Genomic DNA, 25137 nt, shown 5'->3' with positions numbered 1-25137 from the left:
AGGGCACAGCCTCAAAATAAGAGCGGGGCAGTTTAGAACAGAGTTGAGGAGGAACAACTTCTCTGAGGGTGGTGAATCTCTGGAATCCTCTGCCCATTGAAGTGGTGGAGGCTACCTCGTTGAATATACTTAAGTCACAGGTAGACAGATTTCTGAGAGACAAGGGAATTAAGGGTTATGGGGAGCAGGCAGGAAAATGGAACTGATCCATTTCAGATCAGCCATGATCTTATTGAATGGCAGGGCAGGCTCAAAGGGCTAGATGGCCTACTCCTGCTCCTATTTCTTATGCTTTTAGGAATGTGGCTACTTCTGGAGCATGTTTTCCGTACGACAAGCAGGATGTCATCAAAGTCCAAAGCCTTTGTTGGACAAACAAGTGAAAACACTTTACAATGGCCATAACAGAACTTGGCATTCAGGTGAAGTAGAAGCAAAGCCATTAAGAATATTCAAAATAAGTTGACTGCTGAATTGGGAAGTATACGGTATTTGCTAGGTAAGCTTCAGTGGCTAAATTGCTCGTGTCTTTGTAGATTCTGTGCTACAATAGCCATGACATTGTGGGATTATGAAGCGTTACACATAGTTAATGATCTTTGCTAACCAGAGAATAAGGCCATACTTACATATGATCCGTGGAGACTTGGCTGAGGCTATGTACTAACTGTGTGACAAGACTCTCATCCCTACAACCCATGAGGCAATTTACATCTTCAGCAATTCTCCCTCCAAACAGCAAGCTTTTGGTGGTGGTAGCAGGCAGTGGGGAGGGAAGTGGAAGCTGATTCAGTACTGTTTAGAGAAAAAAAAACATCCATTCAGAAATCTGACAACTATAAGCAATGCATAATGAAATCAAAACATGATTAAAGTCCTGAACTGAATTTAAGAACATTTTGGGTCTTTTAACAAAGATCAATACAAATCAATTAATTTCAAATTTAGTGATGTTGAGGAATGTTCCTAATGTATGTTGTCTTCCTTCACATTTCCCATTCCTCCCATTTTCCCAACCTATTTGAACCACACCCTCTGCAACCAAATAGCTCAACAGCAAATATATATCTCAAATAGTAGCCCAAGATGGAGATCCATATTTAACTGCATTTTTAAAACAGTTTTTTTTCAAGAAACACATTTGCAACCTAAAAGATTAATTGAAGTGTACTTACATTAAAAAATCATAAAATATATTGGTACATGTTAAGCAAAATGTTAAAAACATTGAAACGCATGAAAATGTAATGACAAATATAGATAAAATATTCAGCAGATAACAAGGAAGTTAGGATGGGATATTAAATGGGAAACAAATAAAATATTAAAAGTACAAGCAATACACCATGGCCACATTACATGGACAGAAGCACATGTAGATTTCACCATCTACTTTCACATGCATGAAGTTTGTGTAGCAATGCTGAATGAGGCTTCTCACCACTTGAGAGGAGTTAAGTATACATCAATGACCAAAACTTGACTTGGACTCATCTATTGCTACATTCTTAAAATTTCTGGTTTCTCTTTATATTAAGGGATTTGGTTGCTACCATGTCCTGCAAGTAGTGCCAATACACATAAGAAATGTAATGTCGCACTTGGTCTTGCATTGTTTCAATATGCAAATATGTGGCTCAATTAGGCATACACTAATTCAACCTTCCAAACATAATTAAGTCCTTCCTTGAAAGAACCCTCCAACCATACAGAAAAGAGCTTTCATATTTTTCTGAAGCCTTTCACACAAGGGGGCTTTTTAGAGTTTCCTACTTACGGACACAAATAATTTCACATTGTTTCAACAGTCTCTGTAATAATCTTAAAGAGTACAGTCATTTGTATTTAAAGCAACAGTTTGTGTCAGAAATTCGAAGGAGTTCCACTGTTTTGATCCTGCAAGGTAAGATAATGAATGATGCACTATTGGAGATGCCAAGTCACGAATGTTAAATGGTTTTTATGCAACTCATGGAACTTGATCAGAGGTTATTCATACACAAGCATATCTCAGGAAAGCAAAGCCATTAAGATCAGCAGTATATTTATGTCGGCAAGAGTCACTGCTATCAAGCCCATCTAACTCTCAGCACCAAATCAGTGCGACCTCAGTGCCTGAGCACTCCTATTTATTGACTATAGCTCAGCCTTCAACGCCATTATTCCATTGAAACTCATCTCCAAACTCCGTGGCCTGGGCCTCAGCTCCGCCCTCTGCGACCAGATACTGAACTTCCTAACCCACACTTCACAATCAATAAGGATAGACAACAACACCTCCTCCATAATCATCCTCAACACCCATGTCCCACAAGGCCGTGTTCTCAGCCCCCTACTTTACTCCTTATACACCTATGACTATGTAGCCAACTTCCCCTCAAAATCTGATTTTCAAGTTTGCTGATGACATCACCATAGTGGGTCAGATCTCAAACTATGACGAGATAGAGTACAGGAAAGAGATAAAGAATCTGGTGAACTGGTGCAACTACAATAATCTCTCCCTCAATGCTAACAAAAGGAGTAGTATAGGAGTGGGAATGTATTTGTTGTAATTATACAGGGCCTTGGTGAGGGCACATTTAGAATATTGTGAGCAGTTTTGGTCTCCTTCTGAGGAAGGATGTCCTTGCTCACGAGGGAGTGCAGCAAATGTTTACCAGATTGATTCTGGGGATGGCGGGACTGATGCATGAAGAGAGATTAATGAGGTTAGGGTTGTTTTCATTGGAATTCAGACAAATGAGGGGGATCTCATGAGGCTTATAAAATTCTAACAGGACTAGACAGGGTAGATGCAGGTGGTGTTCCCGATGGTGGGGGTGTCCAGACCCAGGGGTCACAGTCTGAGGATACAGGGTAGATCAGTTAGGAAGAAGAGCAGACATTTCTTCACCCAACAAATGATGAGCCTGTGGAATTCATTACCACATGAAGCAGTTGATGCCAAAATATTGAATGTACTCAAGAGGCAGCTAGAAATAGTGCTTGGGGCGAATGGGACCAAAGGTTATGGAGAGATTAGGCTTTTGAGTTCGATGATCAGCCATGATTGTGGTGAATGGCGGAGCAGACTCGAAGAGCCACATGGCCTCCTCCTGCTTTTACCTTCTATATTTCTAGGCCAAAATATCTTTGGGCGCCGTACTTACGCAAGGATATTTTGGCCTTGGAGGGAGTGCAGAGGAGGTTTACTAGGCTGATGCCGGAGTTGAGGGGGTTGAGCTATGAGGAGAGGCTGAATAAACTAGGCTTGTACTCGTTAGAGTTTAGAAGAATGAGGGGAGATCTCATTGAGACGTATAAGATGATGAATGGGATGGATAGGATAGAGGTGGAGAGACTCTTCCCGCTCAGAAAGGATAATAGAACTAGGGGGCACAGCCTCAAGATAAATGGGGGGCAGTTTAGAACAGAGTTGAGGAGGAACTTCTTCGCTCAAAGGGTGGTGAATCTCTGGAATTCTCTGCCCGTTGAAGTGGTGGAGGCTACCTCGCTAAATATTTTTAAGACACGGGTTGATGGGTTTTTGATAAGAGAGGGGATTAAGGGTTATGGGGAGAGGGCGGGAATGTGGAACTGAGCCACGACAGATCAGCCATGATCTTACTGAATGGCGGGGCAGGCTCAAAGGGCTAGATGGCCTACTCCTGCTCCTATTTCTTATGATCTTATGTTCTATAGTAGAGAAAGGCCACCAATACCTCTACTTTCTCAGAAGACAAAAGGAAATCTGGCACGTCAACTACAACTTTCACCAACTTTTACAGATGCACTATAGAAAGCATAATTTCCGAATGCATCACAGCTTGGTACGGCTCCTGCTCTATCCAAGACAACAAGGAACTCAGAGTCGTGAGCGAAGTCCAGTCCATCACTCAAATCAGCCTCCCACCCACTGACATCGTATACACTTCCCGCTACCTCAGAAAAGCAGCCAGCATAATTTTAAAGACCCCACGCACTCTGGACATTCTCTCTTCCATCTTCTTCCTTTGGGAAAAAGATACAAAAGATATGGAGATTTAAACTTGTTTGGCAGGGGGCAGGGAACCAAAGCAAAGGTGAATTAACTGGAGGAGAACCAGAGAGGGTCAGTAAGACTCAGAGAAAGAGCAGGCAGGGTCTGGTTGCTAATCAAAGAGGGTCTGGTGGAGTGAAGTGCATTTGTTTCAATGTGAGAAGTGTAACAATTAAGGCAGATGAACTTAGAGCTTGGATTAATACTTGGAACTATGTTGTTGTTGCTATTAGAGACTTGCTTAAGGGAACGACAGGATTGGCAACTTTCCAGAATAGAGATGTTTCAGGCAGGATAGAGTGGGATGTAAAAGGGGTGGGGGAGTTGCGCTACTGGTCAAGAAGAATATCACAGAGGACACCTCAGAGGGCTCACACAGCGAGGCAGTGTGGATAGAGTTCAGGAATAGGAAGTGTGTAGTCACAATGTTGGGGGTTAACTATAGACGGCCCAACAGCCAGCAGGAGATAGAGGAACAGAAATGCAGGCAGATTTTGGCAAGGTGTAAAAGTCATGATGTGGGTATGCCGGCGTTGGACTGGCGTAAACACAGTAAAAAGTCTGACAACACCAGGTTTTAGTCCAACCTATTTATTTGATAATATACTCACAAGCTTTCGAGGGATACCCCCTTCGTCAGGTGAATGGAGAGTTCTGGCCTCAGACAGAGCATATAAAGCACAGACAGTTTAGAGATTACTGATTAGAATGCGAATCTTTACACCTAACCTGCTGTTCAAGACCTGAAGTGGCTGATAATGTGAGTGGAAGGAGCACTGATCACAGTTTAAAGAGATGTGTATTGTCTCCAGACAGTACAGTAAGTGAGGTTTGCAAACCCAGGCAAGTCACGGGGGTTACAGATAGTGCGACATGAACCCAAGATCCCTGTTGAGACCGTCCTCATGTGTGCGGAACTTGGCTATCAGTCTCTGTTCAGCAGGTTAGGTGTAAAGATTCGCATTCTAATCAGTAATCTCTAAACTGTCTGTGCTTTATATGCTCTGTCTGAGGCCAGAACTCTCCATTCACCTGACGAAGGGGGTGTCCCTCGAAAGCTTGTGAGTATATTATCAAATAAATAGGTTGGACTAAAACCTGGTGTTGTCAGACTTTTTAAGGTGTAAAAGTGACAGGGCTGCAGTCAGAGGAGATTTTAACTTCCCCTATATTGACTGCGACTCAGTGTCCCACTGAGTAAGGTCATAGAGGTTTACAGTATGGAAACAGGCACTTTGACCCAACTTGTCTATGCCGTATCTTTTTTCAACCCCCAAAGCTAGTCCCAACTGCCTCTATGAGAACAGAAAGCAAAAAGAGTGGGAGTAAATGGCTGCTTTTCTGGTTGGTGATCAGTGACTAGTGGTGTACCTCGGAGATCAGTGTTGGGACCACAATTGCTTACAATTTACAAAGATGATTTGGAGTGCGGACCAAGTGTAATGTGTCAAAATTCACAGATGACACTGAGATGGGTGGAAGAGAATGCTGAAAGTCTGCAGAAGGATACAGATAATCTAAGTGAGTGAGCGAGGGTCTGGCAGCTGGAGTAGAATGTTACTAAATGTGAAGCCATCCATTTTGTTAGGAATAACAACAAAATGGACTATTATTTAAATGGTAAAAAAAATTGCAGCATGCTGTCGTGCAGAGGTACCTGGGTGTCCTTGTGCAGGAAGCTCAAGGAGTTGGTTTGCAGGTACAGCAGGTAATTAAGACAACAAATGGAATTTTGTCCTTCATTGCCAGAGGGATGGAGTTTAAAAACAGCGAGGTAATGTTGCAGCTGTATAAGGTGCTGGTGAGGCCACACCTAGAGTACTGAGTAGACTGGAGCTATACTCATTGGAATTCAGAACAATGAGGGGAGATCTTATAGAAACATAAGATTATGAAGGGAAAAGATAAGATAGCAGGAAAGTTGTTTCCACTCGTGGGTGAAACTGGAACTGGGGCATAGCCTCAAAATAAGGGGAAGCAGATTTAGGACTGAGTAGAACATAGAACATTACAGCGCAGAACAGGCCCTTCGGCCCACGATGTTGCGCCGACCAGTTAAAAAAACAATGACCCTCTAAACTAAACCAATCCCTTTCCATCCATAAACCTATCCACGGATCTCTTAAACGCCCCCAAACTAGGCGCATTTACAACTGCAGCAGGCAAGGCATTCCAATCCCTCACCACCCTCCGGGTAAAGAACCTACCTCTGACATCCGTCCTATAACTACCCCCCTTAATTTAAAGCCATGCCCCCACGTGCTAGCTTTCTCCATCCGAGGAAAAAGGCTATCACTGTCCACCCTATCTAAACCTCTAATCATCTTATATGTTTCAATAAGATCCCCTCTTAGTTGCCTTCTTTCTAACGAAAACAACCTCAAATCCCTCAGTCTCTCCTTATAGGACCTCCCCTCCATACCAGGCAACATCCTGGTAAACCTCCTCTGCACCCTCTCCAAAGCCTCCACATCCTTCCTGTAATGTGGGGACCAGAACTGCACACAATACTCCAAGTGCGGCCGCACCAGAGTTGTGTACAGTTGCAACATGACGCTGCGACTCCTAAATTCAATCCCCCTACCAATAAACGCCAAGACACCATATGCCTTCCTAACAACCTTATCGACTTGATTCCCAACTTTCAGGGATCTATGTACACATACACCTAGATCCCTCTGCTCATCCACACTATTCAGAGTCCTCCCATTAGCCCTATACTCGACACATCTGTTATTCCTGCCAAAGTGAATTACCTCACACTTCTCTGTATTAAACTCCATCCGCCACCTCTCGGCCCAGCTCTGCAACCTGTCCAAGTCTCCCTGCAAACTATGACACCCTTCCTCACTATCTACCACACCTCCGACTTTGGTGTCATCAGCAAATTTACTAATCCACCCAACTATACCCTCATCCAGATCATTAATAAAAATTACAAACAGCAGTGGCCCCAAAACAGATCCCTGAGGCACACCACTCGTAACTGAACTCCATGACGAATACTTACCATCAACCACCACCCTCTGTCTCCTATCTGCTAGCCAATTCCTGATCCAATTACCTAGATTACCCCCAATCCCATACATCTGCATTTTCTGCAGAAGCCTTCCATGGTGAACCTTATCAAACGCCTTATTAAAATCCATATATACCACGTCAACTGCCTTACCCCCCATCCACCTCTTTGGTCACTTTCTCAAAAGTGGAGAAAGTTGAGGAGAAACTTCTTCACACAAAGGGCTGTTAATGTGTGGAATTCCCTGCCCAGTGAAGCAGTTGAGGGTCCTTCATTGAATGTTTTTAAGGCAAGGAGAGATACATTTCTGAACGGTAAAGGAATTAAGGGTTATGGTGAGTGGGCAGGTAAGTAGAGCTGAGTCCACGAAAAGATCAGCCATGATCTTATTGAATGACAGAACAGGCTGGAGGGGCCAGATGGCCTACTCCTGCTCCTAGTTCTTATGTTCTTATTAAATCACCCCGAAGCCTTCTACACTCCAGATAAAAAGTCCCAGTCTATCCAGCCGCTTGTTATAACTCAAACCTGGTAGCATCCTAGTAAACCTTTTCTGCACGCTTTCTAGTTTAATAATTTCCTTTCTATAATAGGGTGACAAGAACTGTACACAGTATTCCAAGTGTGGCCTTACCAAAGTCTTGTACAACTTCAACAAGGCATCCCGACTCCTGTATTCAATATTCTGACCAATGAAACCAAGCATGCTGAATGCCTTCTTCACCATTCTGTCTACCTGTGACTTCACATTCAAGGAGTATGAACCTGTACCTCTAGATCTCTTTCTTGGAGGCAGATGTTTGAAGGCAAGTCAACATCTGGAATGTGGGAGACTTTCAAGTGCAAGTTGATAGGGATTCAGGACTGACATTCCTGTGTGAAGGATATGTATGGCAAGTTTTGGGAAGCTTGGATGACAAGAGATATTGAGAGACTGGTCAAACAGAAAAGGGAAACATTTGTTAAGGCTAGGAGACTGGGAACACAAAGCAAGTGTGCAATACAAGGAAAGTAGAAAGAAACTTAAGCAAGGAGTAAGGAGGGCTAAAAGGGATCACGAAAAATCATTGGCCAGCAGGTTTCAGGAAAATACATAAAGAGCAAGAGGGTAGCCAGAGAGAGGGTTGGCCCACTCAAGGATAGGGGAGGGAATCTATGTGCAGAGCCAGAGGAAATGGTCAAAATATTAAATGAATACTCTACATCAGTATTCACCAAAGAAAAGGACTTAGTGGATGATGAGTCTGGGGAAGGGTGTGCAGATAGTTTGAGTCATGTTGAGATCAAAAAGGTGGTGGTATTGGGGTACTTGAGAAACATTAAGGTAGACGAGTCCCCAGGGCCTGATGAGATATACCCCAGAATACTAAGAGAGCAAGGCAGAAAATTGCTGGGGCCTTGAGAAATCTTTGTATCCTCACTGGCTACAAGAGAAGTCATGATGTGGAGATGCTGGCATTGGACTGGGGTAAACAGAGTAAGAAGTCTCACAACACCAGGTTAAAGTCCAACAGGCTTGCAAAATCTTACTAACTGTCCTGGATGGAGACAGTACACATCTCATTAATCTGTGCTTAACCCTCTCTCCATTCACATTGTCTGTACCTTTAAGACTTGATTACCTGTAAAGACTCACATTCCATTGCAAAAGTCTACATTTGCCCTATTTGTGAACACAACTCCTCACTCACCTGAAGAACAAACACTACTCCAAGAGCTTGTGCTACCAAATAAACCTGTTGGACTGTAACATGGTTTGAGAGACTTCCTACTATACAGGGGAGGTCCCAGAGGATTAGAGAATAGCCAATGTTGTTCCTTTGTTTAAGGAAGGCAACAAGAATAATCCAGGTAATTACAGGTCCACAAGCCTTACGTCAGTGGTAGGGAAATTGTTGGACAGGATTCGAGACAAGATTGATTCCCACTTGGAAATAAGTGGACGTATCAGCAAGAGGCAACATGGTTTTGTCAAGGGGAGGTCATGTCTCATTAACTTGGTCAAATTTTTTGAGGAAGTAATGAAGATGATTGATGAGAGTAGGGCAGCGGATGATATCTACATGGACTTCTGTAAGGCCTTTGACAAGGTCCGTCATGGCAGACTGGTGCAGAAGGTGAAGTCACATGGGATCAGAGGTGAGCTGGCCAGGTGAATACAGAACTGGCTCGGCTGGATTTACTATCAAATAAACTTGTTGGACTTTAACCTGGTGTTGAGAGACTTCTTACTGTGTCTACCCCAATCCAACCCTGGCAACTCCACATCATGTTGGTCAAAGATGACAGAGGATAGAAGTGAAAGGGTGTGTTTCTGAATGGAGGGCAATGACGTGCTCAGGGATCAGTGCTGGGACATTTGCTGTTTGTATATATAATTGATTTAGAAGAAAATGTAACTGGTTAGATTAATAAGTTTGCAGATGACACAAAGGTTGGTGGATTTGCAGATAGCGATGAGGACCATCAGAGGATACAGCAGCATACAGATCAGTTGGAGGCTTGGGCGGAGAGATGGCTGATGAGTTTAATCTGGACAAATGAGAGGTAATGCATTTTGGAAGGTCTAATACAGATAGGAAATATGTGACAAATGGCAGAGCCCTTAAGAGTATTGATTGACAGAGGGATCTGGCTGTACACGTACGCAGACCACTGGAAGTGGCACTGCAGGTGGAGAAGGTAGTCAAGAAGGCATAAGGCATGCTTACCTTCATCGGCTGGGGCACAGTTTAAAAATCAGCAGCGTTATAGAACCTTAGTTTGGCCGCACTTGGAATATAGTGTTCAATTCCGGTCGCCACACCACAGAAGGATGTGGAGGCTTTGAAGAGGGTACAGAAGAGATTTACCAGGATGTTGCCTGGCATGGAGGGCATTAGCTGTGAGGAGAGCTTGGAAAAACTTGATTTGTTCTCAGTGGAGCAGAGGTTGGGGGGCGCGACCTGGGTAGAAATCTACAAGATTATGAGAGGCGTGGAGAGAATGGATAGTCAGAAGTTTTTCCCCAGGGTGGAAGTGTTAATTATTAGTGGGCACAGGTTCAAGGTGCAAAGGGCAAGGTTTAAAAGAGACGTATGAGGCAAGTTTTTTTTTTGTACACAGACGGTGGTGAGCGCCTGAAACTTGCTGCCGGGGGAGGCAGTGGAAACAGATCCGATAGTAAGTTTTAAGGAGTGTCATGACAAATACGTGAATAGGATGGGAATGGAGGGATATGGTCCCCAGAAAAGTATACGGTTTTAGTTCAGTTGGTCAGCATGGTCAATGCGGGCTTGGATAGCTGAAGGACCTATCTCGTAGTGTAATTTTCTTTGCTCTGAAAAAGTCTGAGGTCACATACCAACTGAATCAAAAACTTCCTCTTCCCTGCTGCCATCAGACGTTGAATGGGCCTACCTCGCACTAATTAAATGGAGAAAAACTGCAGAAATCTGCAATACAGATTGGGGGTACTTATAGAAAGAGTAAGTCTCACAACACCAAGTTAAAGTCCAATAGGTTCACGTGGCAGCAATAATCCAGCATGTCTTGCAGAGTTTCTGTGGCAGGGTTGTGTGGAGATGTTGTAGTTTCTCCGCTCTGGGGAAATACTGGACAACGAAGGGTACTCTATCTGCTGTATCCTGTATTTTGTCCTCTGAGGAGGTTGGTGCTGTTTTTCACTGTGGCACATTGGAACCGTTGATCAATGAGTCCAGCACCATATCCTGTTCTTACGAGGGCGCCTTTCAGCATCTGGAGGCGTCTGCTGCGATCCTCCTCATCTGAGCAGATCCTGTGCATACAGAGGGCTATCTATAGGGGATGGCTTCTTTAACATGTTTAGGGTGGAAGCTGGAGAAGCAGAGCATCGTGAGGTTATCCATGGGCTTGCAGTACAGCAAAGTGTTGAGGTGATCATCCTTGATGGAGATTCATGTGTCCAAGAATGCAACCGATTCCGGACAGTAGATCATGGTAAGTCTGATGATGGGTGAGTGTGAACTTGCTGAAGTCACCATATGGTTGCTTCAATGTTCGCCATGAGTCCATGAGACAATACACACTTCTTTAACCTGTGCTTACCCTTCTCCCCACTCACATTACCTGTAAAGACTCGCATTCCAACCTTTTTCTTGCAAATTGAGTTTGGTGTTTGTATATGTCCTGTTTGTGAACACTATTCTTCACCCACCTGATGAAGGAGCCTGAGACTCCGAAAGCTAGTGCTGCCAAATAAACCTGTTGGACTTTAACCTGTTGTTGAGAGACTTACGTGCTCACCCCAGTCCAACGCTGGCATCTCCACAATGTACTTATAGAAACACAGAAGATCAGAGCAGGAAGCCACCATTTGGGTATTCAAGCCTGCTCCGCCATTCATTACAATCGTGGCTAATCATCCAACCTAATAGCCTAATCCTGCTTTTTCCCCATAAGCTTTGATCCCATTTGTCCAATGTGCTATATCTAGCTGTTTCTAGAATACGTTCAATGTTTTGGAATAAGCAACTTCCTGTGGTAATGAATTTCACAGGCTCACTCTTCGGGTGAAGAAATGTCTCCTCACCTCCAACCTAAATGGTCTATCCTGAATCCTCAGTGTTCTGGACACCCCCACCATCAGGAATATCCTCCCTGCATCTACCCTGTCTAGTCCTGTTAGAATTTTATAAGTATCTGAGATTCCCCTCATTTGTCTGAACTCCAATGAAAACAATCCTAACCTAGTCAATCTCTCCTAACACATCAATCCTGCCATCCTCTCAATCAGTCTGGTAAACCTTTGCTGCACTCCCTCAACAGCAAGACCATCCTCCCTCAGAAAAGGAAATCAAAACTGTACACAATTCTCTAGGTATAGACCCTAGCTGAGGGGTTTAAAACAAGAAGGGCAGCATGGACAAGTTGGGCCGAAGGGCCTGTTTCTATGCTGTAAACCTCTATGACTCTAATGTCGATGTCTGCAGTCATGTCTCTGATGGCTTCCTTATGCACTGAAGAAATTGAGTTGGAGAGCCACAACTTGTTTTATACCCGCTAGTTACGAAAAAGGTATCAAACACCACAGACTCAGTCTTTTCTAATCATGCCATTGAGCAGTCGGATTGAATAGACTGGGTCTGTACTCGGAGTTTAGAAGGCTGAGGGGGGATCTTATAGAGACATAAGATAATGAAAGGGCGAGATAGGGTAGAGGTACAGAGATTCTTCCCGCTTAAAAAGGATAGCAGAACTAGAGGACACAGCCTCAAAATAAGTGGGCGGGGGGGGCACTTTAGAACGGAGTTGAGGAGGAACTTCTTCATTCAAAGGGTGGTGAATCTCTGGAATTCTCTGCCCATTGAAGTGGTGGAGGCTACCTCGCTGAATATATTTAAGTCACGGGTGGATACGTTTCTGATAGACAAAGGAATTAAGGGTTATGGGGAGAAAGCAGGAAAATGGAACTGATCCACTTCAGATCAGCCATGATCTTGTTGAATGGCAGGGCAGGCTCAAAGGGCTAGATGGCCTACTCCTGCTCCTATTTCTTCTGTTCCTATTTGGACAAACTTGTCCAGATAACCTAACAGAGCAAGCGACATACACCACACTGTTACAAGATTCAGTTAAGTCTATGGACAACATACATCAGTCCTGATTGAGTTCTGCATTCTTCTTGTCTTGCTGCAAATACTACATCGACTGTCCCATAGTTTGTCCCAAAACCACTCCAATTGCAGAGGTACAGGAGTACATCACCTGTGCGGTGGTCGAGGAAACAATTCAACTGGAGCCTATTAAGGATCTTTGCTGTGACTGAGAGAAGATTTGTTCCTTGATAGTTGCCGCATACCTTTTTGGACCCTTTCTTTTTCCAGAAATTAACCATGTTGGCATCCTGAGGTCCCATTGAATATTTTCCAAATGCTGGACACTCCTGAAAACAGTTGTAAGTTTATTAAAAAGCTCCGTACAATTACACATCCAAATCTGTGCTGTGGAATGCAGTCTCTGGACCAGGGCTTTTGCTTTATTTGGTTGATGGAGGAAGTAGCAGGCTTTTAATGGCAACTGTGCCATTTAATACAAAATCTCTGTTGACCAGCTCAGGGAAATCCCTCACCACTTTCCATTATAACTACCTAAATAGCGATTAGTTCGTTTCCAACAGCAGTTAAGGTAAAAGCAATGGTGGGCCAATTACCGTTTTCAGCATCTTGTAGAAACATAGGTCATGCCTCTGTCAGAAGTTGCAATTCAGCTTTCGCATTCCAGCTATTATGCATTTCACGAAGAGCACACTGGAGCTTGTGTTCAGCATTTTTATAGGTTTAATGCCTGGCTAGAAGACTTGCATGTGTGAGCGGTTTCTGTTAGGAAATCTAGGATATATTCATCACTCATCAAACCAGTCTTGCAATGTCCCAAAAGTATCTTGATACCAGCTTTTTCCTTCAACCTGACAAGCTCACAGCCAAGGAAATACCAGTCTTAGATCCTGGAGGTTGCCAGATGCTTCATGTGTTCCTTTCAGGCAGAACGTGATGTTGATTCTGGCAAGGTGATGCTTGGCCACAACAAAAAAGGGAGAGTTCCACTTGAGTTTTCCTTTCAAACTCTATGCTGAGTCTACCCATGCAATGTGATCATGCCTGACACTGGCAATAAAATCACTAAGATTTCACTAAGGAATAGGGCCTGGTTGAGATTACTATCTGTGAAGCTCAACAGGCCAAATGGTCTCCTGCACTATAGGGATTTATGAACTTGGGTCCCTGGCACTGTGAGGCAATGCTAACCACTGTGCCACCATGGATTCCAGAGCTACACACGATATTCTGGCTGTGGCCAACATTTTATATAGTTCCAGCATAACCTCCCTGCTTTTAAACTCTATGCCTTGGTTAATAAAGACAAGTATACCAGATGCCTTCTTAACCACTTTATCCACTTGTCTTGCTATCTTAAGGCACCGGTGTATATGCACACCAAGGTCACTCTGATCCTTGGTGCATTCCAGGAACCTGCCGTTCATTGTCTTGTCCGTCCTGCCCCAGTGCATCATTTCTCATTTAACCAGAATTCCACACATAAGTTGTGACACTATATAGATATTTGTGCTGATAAACCACTCAACTTCCAACCAGATCTTTACACTACTATTTTAAAATTGATCTGTTGTTACATTTCCTTTTAGATTATACATAAAAATATATTTGTGTAAATATTTGTCCTAATCTTACCAGTATAACAGGCATAAAAGTTATGAGGTAAAATTATTTCTGGCACTCTTCTGTTGAAATTTGGTCCCACAAAGAAAAATCCTATTCACAGCTGATGCTGAAGAAAACGATTTTTAAAAACCCATTCATGGGATGTGGGCAAGGTTGGCACAGTTAGTATCTATTTCCCATCCTAATTGTTATAGCAAAGGTATAGGGAACCATTTTCTGCAACTGTTGCTGTTCATCCAGTGAATTTGCGCCACTGTTTTCTTTGGGAAGTAGCTCCAAGTGGTCTACTCCTAGTTCATTTGCTGTACTCATCATCTTTACACAAGTCTTCAAATTCAGAAGTGAGCATTATTTGGCCACTCAGAATCCCTACGTTGCAAGAGGCCATTCACCCTGTTGAGACTGCACTACCTCTCTGACAGTGTCTTGCTCAGGCCCTCTCCCCCACCCCATCACTCCACATATTCACTATGGCAAATCCATCTAACCTACACATTTTTGGACTGTGGGAAGAAACCAGAGCACCTGGAGGAAACCCAGGCAGACACTGGGAGAATTACAAAGTCCACATAGAAAGTGTCCCATGGTTGGAATCAAGCATGCGTTCCTGGTGCTGTCAGGCAGCTGAACTAAGTACTGTTCTCCCCTCTGATCTCTGTATTTCTTTAAACCTGTAGAAATATTAGCTTTATAGGCTAATGCAAGTACACTTCAGGGACAGAATTCAATGGTCATTGGCATTACACTTAAGCATGAATGGTCTACTGAGTAGACTGGGGCTATACTCGTTAGAATTCAGGTGAATGAGGGGAGATCTTATAGAAACAGATTACAAAGGGACTAGATATGTTAGAAGCAGGGAAGTTGTTTCAACTGACAGGTGAAATTGGAACTAGTGGGCATGGCCTTAAAACAAAGGGGAACAGATTTAGGACTGAACTGAGGAGGAATTTTTTCACACAAAAGGGTTGTGAATCTATGGAATTCCCTGCCCAGTGAAGCAGCTGAGGCTCTCTCATTGAATATTTTTAAGGTAAGGATAGATAAATTTTTGAACAATAAAGGAATTAAGTGTTATGGTGAGCAGGCGGTTAAATGGCGCTGAGTCCACAAAAAGACCAGCCATGATCTTATTGAATGGTGGAGTAGACTTAAGGGGCCAGATGGCCCACTCCTTATGTTATGTCAGAGTCAGGTGCATTCATTCCTGTTGAAATACCCATTGATCCATTGCAGACTACAAAAATCTCTGTAAATTGCTAGCAGTCCCTCCAATGGAGCAAAGCTAGTACATCCAAGGGCTTCATTTGTTATTTCTGTACCAGAGGTCAGAAAACTTTTCCAATACAACATGCATCATTCTTGTTGTTACTGAAACATCACATATTTGGCCTGACTTTCACAAACATTTACAGGACGTTTCCTTCACTTACTAATTTTAGAGCAAAGACTTGGGGACTTTGTTGGTTAAGACACAGGGATTTCAATAATTCTACCAAAATCCCAGGTGGATTTGAGCTGATGCCCAATAGGGAACCCACCATGACAACAGGCACATAATCAACTAATCGTCTGAAAAATGTGATATCAAATTGTACAGTTTTTGAAAAGTATTAGTCACCTTCATAATTTCGAGCCGACCTTAAAATAGTGAACTTTCAGTTAATAACATTATTCTCTCATTTTAGCTGCCCACTGCATTGATTAAACAAAGTTACAGTGTCCCAAAGCTGGCAAACTCAGGGCCAAACCCCCAGATCGGGATTTCAGATCTGGCCAGTGTTTGGATTGGCTGAGTATGTAGAGGGTACGTTTTTAAATAAGCATTACATAGGACAGTTTTAAAAGAAATAGACACAGTGTGGCAAGATAATGCAAGGAAATCCTTTGGAGCTGCTTCAGATCTGTTATTTTGTCAGAAGTGTTGCAGAAACTCTATTTATACAAACAGGTTTCCCGCTGCGCTTCAATAAAGTATCGGTAGTGGAATGGAAGCAATTCCAAGGAATTTCTCAGCCACACAGCCAGACCAAAAATGCTGAAGAGGAAGTCAGGTGATGGCAACTTACAAAAATCTCTGGCTTTTGGCCAATTTTCAGAAAGCTGGATTTGAGACACCTGTACAGAATAACATGCGGTCAGGCCCAAACCATTCACACAATCCGAACAATATAAAAATTGGTGCTGAAATATGGCTGTGCGCTACATTGTTCCTCAATACTACTTACAGCCTACTTTCTTTCTCCATATCCAAGGAGGCAGAACAGCAAAAAGTCATTAAATTAGTTCCAGGGATGAGGGGCTGTGAGAATCGAATAGGAAGCAGTAGGAAAAGTGGAGTTGAACCTTAGCTATGATCATACTGAATGAAAAGAAATCCCACAACACTAGTTTAAAGTCCAAACAGGTTTATTATACCTGTTTGGACTTTAAACTGGTGTTGTGGGATTTTTGTGTTTTACCTCAGTCCAATGCCGGTATCTCCATACCATACTGGATGGCACAGCAAGTTTGATACTCCTACTGCTCTTAGTTGTGCTCAGATGACATTCTATTCAATTTACTCAGATTGGCAACTGCACCACATTATGCCTTCAGTTTATTGAAGCATGGCAGACAAAAATTTCAAACAGTTAACCAAACATAATTGATAACATTTAATTTATTATTGTCACATGTATTGGTATACAGGAGGTGGTGATAGTTATAGCCTTTTTTATTTAGGTCTACAGTCTAGGCAATGTTTGGTCTCGAAGTCCCATTGTGCAATCTTAAGAGGGCGAAGCACAGAATCAAAGTGCAGAAAAGGCTCATCAGCCCATCGAGTCTGCACCGATACGAGAAACAACTAACCTACTTAGCTACCTAATCCATCCAATAGCTTTGAATGTTATTTGATTTATTATTGTCACATGTATTGGTGTACCATGAAAAGTGATGTTTCTTGCACACTGTACATGACAAAGAACAAAGAACAATACAGCACAGGAAATAGGCGCTTCAGCCCTCCAAGCCTGTGCCGCTCATGCTTCCAACTAGACTATTCGTTTGCATCCCTCCATTCCCAGTCTATTCATGTGGCTATCCAGATAAGTCTTAAATGATCCCAGCATGTCCACCTCTACCACCTTGCTTGGCAGTGCATTCCAGGCCCCCAACACCCTCTGTGTAAAATTCATCCCCCTGACATCTGTGTTAAACCTTGCCCCCCTCACCTTGAACTTGTGACCCCTTGTGTTTATCACCTCTGACCTGGGAAATAGCTTCCCACTGTTCACCCTATCTATGCCCTTCATAATTTTATACACCTCTATTAGGTCACCCCTCATCCTCTGTCTTTCCAGGGAGAACTCCCAGTTTACCCAATCTCTCCTCATAGCTTAGACCCTCCATACCAGGCAACATCCTGGTAAACCTTTTCTGTACTCTCTCCAAAGATTCCCGTCCTTCTGGTAGTGTGGCGACCAGAGCTGGACACAGTTTTCCAAATGTGGCCTAACCAACGTTTTATAAAGCTACAACATCATACACCAACTTTTATACTCCATGCCCCATCCTATAAAGGCAAGCATGCCATATGCCTTCTTCACCAACTTCTCCACCTGCGGTCACTTTTAAGGATACATGGACCTGCACACCTAGGTCCCTCTGTTTCTATATTCCTGATGGTTCTGCCATTTATTGTATAGCTCCCCCCTACATTAGTTCTACCAAAATGCATCACTTCGCATTTATCTGGATTAAATTCCATCTGCCATTTCTCTGCCCAATTTTCCAGCCTACATCCTGCTGTATTCCCTGCCAATGTTTATCGCTATCAGCAAATCCAGCAATCTTTGTGTCGTCCGCAAATTTAATGATCACACCAGTTACACCTTCTCCCAAATCATTTGTATATATCACAAACAGCAGAGGTCCCAGTGCAGAGCCCTGCAGAACACCACTAGTCACAGACCTCCAGCCAGAAAAAGACTCTTCCACTGCTACCCTCTGTCTTCTATGGCCAAGCCAGTTCTCCACCCATCTAGCTAGCTCTCCTTTTATCCCGTGAGATTGAACCTTTTGCACCAACTTGCCATGAGGGACTTTGTCAAACATTTTTACTACAATCCATATAGACGACATCCACGGCCCTTCCCTCGCCAATTGTACATAAGAACATAAGAAATAGGAGGAGTAGGCCACCTAGCCCTTCGAGCCTGCCCCGCCACTCAATAAGATCATGGCTGATCTGAAGTGGATCAGTTCCACTTTCCCACTTTCTCCCCATAACCCTTAATTCCCTCGTCTGTCAAAAACCTATCTACCCATGACTTAAATATATTTAGCAAGGTAGCCTCCACCACTTCAACAGGCAGAGAATTCCAGAGATTCACCACCCTTTGAGTGAAGAAGTTCCTCCTCAACTCCGTTCTAAACTACCCCCCCCTCCCTTATCTTGAGGCTGTGCCCTTTAGTCCTGCTGTCCTTTCTGAGCAGGAAGAATCTCTCTACCTCTACCCTATCCATCCCCTTCATTATCTTGTACGTCTCTATAAGATCCCCCCCCTTCCTTCTAAACTCCAACGAGTACAGACCCAGTCTATTTAGTCTCTCTTCATAGTCCAACCCCCTCATCTCTGGTATCAGCCTAGTGAACGTCCTCTGCTCTCCCTCCAAGGCCAAAATATCCTTGTGGAAGTGCGGCGACCAAAACTGCACACAGTACTCCAGCTGCGGCCTCCCAGAGCCCTGTACAGTTGCAGCAAGACCTCCCTACTTTTATATTCTATCCCCCTCATTATGAAGGCCAGCATCCCATTCGCCTTCTTGATCACCTGCAGACTGGATTTTTGCGACTCATGCACAAGGACGCCCAGGTCCCTCTGCACCGTAGCATGCTGCAGCTTTTCGCCCTTTAAACAGTAATCCCTCCTACTATTATTTCTGCCAAAGTGGATAACCTCACACTTGCTAACATTGTACTCCATCTGCCAGGTCCTCACCCACTCACTCAGCCTATCCAGATCCCTCTGTAGAATTTCCACACCCTCCGCACAATTTGCTTTTCCACTCATCTGTGTCATCAGCAAATTTTGTTACCCTACACTCAGCCCCCTCCTCCAGATCATCTATATAAATGGTAAATAGCTGAGGCCTCAGCACCAATCCCTGCTGCACTCCACTAGTCACCAATCAGAATAGAGCCTATTGATACCAACTCTCTGCCCATTAGGCAGCCAATCCTCTATCCACGCTAACACCTCACCCCCAACTCCATGCCCCCTAACCTTCTGAAGCAACCTTTTGTGCGGCACCTTATCAAACACCTTCTGAAAATCGAGAAACACTACATCCACCAGTTCCCCTGCGTCCACCGCACTAGTCACATCCTCATAGAATTCCAATAAATTCGTCAAACACGACTTCCCCTTAACAAATCCGTGCTGCATTTGCTCTATCAATCCACTCTTTTCTAGGTGCCTCGTTATTTCTTCTTTGATGACGGATTCAAGCATTTTTCCAACAACAGATGTTAAACTAACCTGCCTATAATTCCCTGCCACCTTTTTTAAACAGTGGCGTAACATTAGCCGTTTTCCAATCTTCCGGCACTTCCCCGGAATCCAGCGAAGTTTGGTAAATAATCACAAAGGCATCTATTATCACCTCTGCCATTTCCTTCAGAACCCTGGGATGCATTCCATCCGGTCCTGGGGACTTGTCCACCATCAGTCCCATTAGTCTATCAAGCACTACCTCTCTAGTGACAGTAATTGCATTCAGGCCCTCAACTCCTACCATCCTTCTATCTTTAATATCCGGCAAACTATTCGTGTCCTCTTCCGTGAAGACCGAGGCAAAAAACTTATTTAAGGCCTCAGCCATTTCCTCATCTCCCACCACTAAATCCCCCCTCTCGTCCTCTAAGGATCCAACATTCACTCTAGCCAGCCTCCTCCTCTTTATAATATTTGTAAAAACTCTTACTGTCCATTTTTATATTATCGTTTGTGTCATCTCAAAAAACTCAACCAAATTTGTGAGGCATGACCTCCCTCTTACAAAACCATGCTGTCTATCGTTAATGAGATCATTCCGTTCTAAACGTGCATACATCCTCTAAGAATCCATTCCAACAATTCCCCTACCACGGACGTCAAGCTCACCGGCCTATAATTACCCAGGTTATCCTTGCTACCTTCTTAAATAACAGGACCACATTTGCTATCGTCCAATCCTCTGGGACCTCACCTCTGTCCAGTGAAGAGACAAAGATTTCTGTCAGAGGCCCAGAAATTTCATCTCGTCTCCCTGAGCAGTCTAAGATACATGCAATCAGGCCCTGGGGATTTGTCTGTCTTAATGTTCCCTAGAAAACCTAACACTTCCTCCCTTGTAAGTGAGATTTTCTCTAATGGGTCAACACATCCCTTTGAGATACTCCCCGTCAACACGCCCCTCCCCTTTGTGAATACCGATGCCATTCATAGGTACAAAGAGGACCATAGGAGGAGAGGTAATAAGCCGTGGATAACGAAGGAGGTGAACGGAAGTGTTAAATTAAAAGCGGAGGCGTTTAGAGTAGCTAAGAGTAGTGGGCGAGAAGAGGATTGGGAGAGGTTTAAATGTCAACAAAGAAGGTGGTAAAGAAGGGTAGGAGAAACTATGAAGCTGGGCTAGCGCTTAATATAAAAAAAAGCAAGAGGTTTTATAAATATATAAAAAGGAAGAGGCTGGCTAGGGTGAACGTTGGACCCTTAGAGGATGAGAGGGGGGACTTAGTGGTAGGGGATGGGGAAATGGCTGAGGTCTTGAATAACTTTTTTGTTTCGGTCTTCACGGAGGAGGACGTGAATAATTTGCCGGGTGTTAGCGATGGAAAGGTGGTAGGACTGGAGGGTCTCAATGACATTATTGTTACTAGAGAGGCGGTGCTCGACAGACTGGAGGGACTGATTGTGGACAAGTCCCCAGGACCGGATGGAATGCATCCAAGGGTTCTGAAAGAAATGGCGGAGGTGATAGTGGATGCCTTGGTGGTTATTTTCCAGACGTTGCTGGATTCCGGGGAAGTGCCGGAAGATTGGAAAACGGCTAATGTTACGCCGTTGTTTAAGAAGGGTGGCAGGCAAAAGGCAGGGAATTATAGGCCGGTTAGTTTAACGTCTGTTGTAGGTAAAATGTTAAAATCCGTCATCAAGGAGGAAATAGCGAGGCATCTTGAGGGGAATTGCTTGATAGAGCGGATGCAGCACGGTTTCGTTAAGGGGAAGTCGTGTCTGACAAATTTATTGGAGTTTTATGAGGATGTGTCTAGGGCGGTGGATAGAGGAGAGCTGGTGGATGTGGTCTTTCTTGATTTTCAGAAGGCGTTTGACAAGGTGCCTCACAAGAGGTTATTGCAGAAGGTCAGGGGGCATGGAGTTGGGGGTAGGGTGTTAGCGTGGTTGTCAAATAGGAGGCAGAGAGTGGGGGTTAATGGGCGCTATTCGGATTGGCGGTTGGTGACTAGTGGAGTGCCCCAGGGGTCAGTGCTGGGGCCTCAGCTATTTACCATTTATATAGATGATCTGGAGGAGGGAACCGAGTGTATGGTGTCGAAATTTGCTGATGACACCAAGATTGGTGGAATGACAAATTGCGCGGAGGGTGTGGAAAGTTTGCAGAAGGATCTAGATAGGCTGGGTGAATGGGCCAGGAACTGGCAAATGGAATTTAATGTTGGCAAGTGTGAGGTGGTCCACTTTGGTAGGAATAATGGTAGGAAGGACTATTACTTACGTGGAGAAAAACTGCAGCAGGCGACGGTGCAGAGGGACCTCGGGGTTCTTGTGCATGAGTCGCAAAAACCCAGCCTGCAGGTGCAGCAGGTGGTCAGGAAGCCTAATGGGATGCTGGCCTTCATAGCGAGGGGGATTGAATATAAAAGTAGGGAGGTCTTGCTGCAGCTGTATAGGGCATTGGTGAGGCCGCAGCTGGAGTACTGTGTGCAGTTTTGGTCGCTGCACTTACGCAAGGATATTTTGGCCTTGGAGGGAGTGCAGAGGAGGTTTACTAGGCTGATTCCGGAGTTGAGGGGGTTGAGCTATGAGGAGAGGCTGAATAAACTAGGCTTGTACTCGTTAGAGTTTAGAAGAATGAGGGGAGATCTCATTGAGACATTATAAGATGATGAATGGGATGGATAGGATAGAGGTGGAGAGACTCTTCCCGCTCAGAAAGGACAGTAGGACTAGGGAGCATAGCCTCAAGATAAAGGGGGGACGGTTTAGAACGGAGTTGAGGAGGAACTTCTTCACTCAAAGGGTGGTGAATCTCTGGAATTCTCTGCCCGTTGAAGTGGTGGAGGCTGCCTCGCTAAATATTTTTAAGACGCGGGTTGATTGGTTTTTGATAAGCGAGGGGATTAAGGGTTATGGGGAGAGGGCGGGAATGTGGAACTGAGCCACGACAGATCAGCCATGATCTTATTGAATGGCGGGGAAGGCTCGAAGGGCTAGATGGCCTACTCCTGCTCCTATTTCTTATGTAAGAAAGGATACAGTGTTACAGTCACAGCTGGGATGTAGAAAAAGATCAACTTAATATAAGATGGTCCATTCAAAAGTCTGATGGCTTCAGTCGCTCTGTATGTTATCTCAGACTTTATCTTGTTGAGACCTTGTACCCCAACCTCTCGCTTTGAATCTTCCTTCGTTTCCCCAACCCCAGTAAATGCACCATACTGCAAACAGAACTAATCTTAAAACTGGATTGTCAGTGCAAACCTTAGTGTATGGAAGATTACATAAAAAGTATGGCACATTTGCATGTACTGGAAACTACATGCAAACTTCTGGAGTAAGGGGAGATATGAAGACATCAGGCAGAAAATTGGATAAGTAAACTGGAAGGTGTTGTTCTTGGGGAAAAGTACTGAAGGAAGGTGGTGGATTTTCAAGGAATGTTTGACTGGAGCTCTGCACGGCAACGTTCCGATGAGACAGGGAGGTTTTGGTAGGTCGTGGAAACCGTGATGCACAAAGGGTGCGATAAACCGAGTCAGGAAGAAAAGAAAGGCGTACAAAAGGTTCAGAGAGCTAGGAGACGTTAAGGATCTAGAGGAGCATAAGGCTTGTAGAAAGGAGCTTAAAAAGGAAATTAGGAGAGCCAGAAGGGGTCATGAGAAGGCCTTGGCGAATAAGATTAAAGGAGAATCCGAAGGCGTTCTACAAATATGTGAAGAGTAAAAGAATGAGAAGTGAAGGGATAGGACCTATAAAAGGTGAAGGGGGAAAAGTCTGTGTGGAACCAGAAGAAATGGCAGAGGTGCTTAATGAGTACTTTGCCTCAGCATTCACGGTGGAAAGTGATCTGCGAGGTTGTACTGCAGGTGTGCGGCAGACTGAAAAGATTGAGTATGTGGACGTTAAGAAAGAGGATGTGTTGCAACTTTTAAATTCTTTTAAGAAAGATAAGCCGCCGGGACTGGATGGGATGTACCCCAGGTTACTGTGGGAGGCGAGGGAAGTGATTGCAGATCCCTTGGCGATGATCTTTGCGTCGTCGATGGAGACGGGAGAGAACATAGAACACTACAGCACAAACAGGCCCTTCGGCCCACAAGTTGCGCCGATCACATCTATACCTACCAAGCCATAGAACTATCTGTAACTTCCAATGCCATTAGATCCCATGTACTCATCCAGAAGTCTTTTAAAAGACCCCAGCAAGTTCACTTCTACCACCACTGACGGCAGCCGATTCCACTCACTCACCACCCTCAGTGAAAAACTTACCCCGAACATCTCCTCTGTACTTGCTTCACAGCACCTTAAACCTGTGTCCTCTCATAGCGACCATTTCAGCCCTGGGAAATAGCCTCGGAGAATCCACCCTATCCCTCTCAACATTTTATAAACCTCTATCAGGTCACCTCTCAACCTTCGTCTCCCCAGGGAGAAGGGACCTAGCTCCCTCAACCTATCTTCATAAGGCATGCCTCCCAATCCAGGCAACATCCTTGTAAATCTCCTCTGCACCCTGTCAATAGCTTCCACATCCTTCCTGTAGTGAGGCGACCAGAACTGCGCACAGTACTCCAAGTGGGGTCTGACAAGGGTCTTATAAAGTTGCAACATTACCTCCCGACTCCTAAACTCAATCCCTCAATTAATGAAGGCCAGTACACCATGCGCCTTCTTGACCACATCCTCCACCTGCGAGGCCAATTTGAGTGTCCTATGGACCCAGACCCCAAGATCCTTCTGCTCTTCAACCCAGCTAAGACTCTTACCCTTGATATTGTACTCCCACATCCTGTTGGTCCTGCCAGAATGGACCACTACACATTTATCTGTGTTGAAGTCCATCTGCCACTTCTCCACCCAGTCTTGCTCCTATCTACGTCACGCTGCAACTTCTGACATCCCTCCAGACTATGCACAACACCACCAACCTTTGTATCGTCGGTGAACTTACTAACCCATCCCTCCACTTCCTCATCTAGGTCATTTATGAAAATGACAAACAGCAAGGGTCCTAGAACAGATTCCCTGGGGCACTCCACTGGTGACCGACCTCCATGCAGAAAAAGACCCATCCACAACCACTCTCCACCTTCTGCAGGCAAGCCAGTTCTGGATCCACAAGGCCAAAGCCCCTTGGATCCCATGCCCTCTCACCTTCTCAAGATGTCTTGCTGAAGTCCATGTAAACCACATCCACCGCTCTTCCTTCAACAATGTGTTCAGTCACATTTTCAAAGAACTCAACTAGGCTTGTAAGGCATGACCTGCCGTTGACAAAGCCGTGCTGAGGGGTTCCGGAAGATTGCAGATGTGGTTCTTATTTTCAAGAAAGGGAACAGGGATAGCCTGGGAAATTAACGACCGGTGAGTCTAACCTCAGGAGTTGGTAAGTTGATGGAGAGG

General features: G+C 44.4%; 1 protein-coding gene across 5 annotated transcripts in view; it reads right to left on the bottom strand.

Moving 5' to 3' along the window:
* Positions 1 to 25137, bottom strand: part of nipblb (NIPBL cohesin loading factor b) — a 600450-nt gene that overhangs the window by 452494 nt on the left and 122819 nt on the right. For all 5 annotated transcript variants that reach the window (XM_080189563.1, XM_080189568.1, XM_080189564.1 and 2 more), the window contains exon 3: positions 630 to 795. In XM_080189563.1, coding sequence (XP_080045689.1) covers positions 630 to 795 — 166 coding nt within the window. The remainder of the gene's footprint in view (positions 1 to 629; positions 796 to 25137) is intronic.

The sequence above is a fragment of the Carcharhinus amblyrhynchos genome, chromosome 5 (assembly GCF_965287045.1).
Source record: "Carcharhinus amblyrhynchos chromosome 5, sCarAmb.v2.hapA, whole genome shotgun sequence".
Classification (NCBI taxonomy): Eukaryota; Metazoa; Chordata; class Chondrichthyes; order Carcharhiniformes; family Carcharhinidae; genus Carcharhinus; species Carcharhinus amblyrhynchos.
The sequence above is the reverse complement of the archived record's forward strand: the minus strand, read 5'-3'. Positions and strand labels throughout refer to the sequence as shown.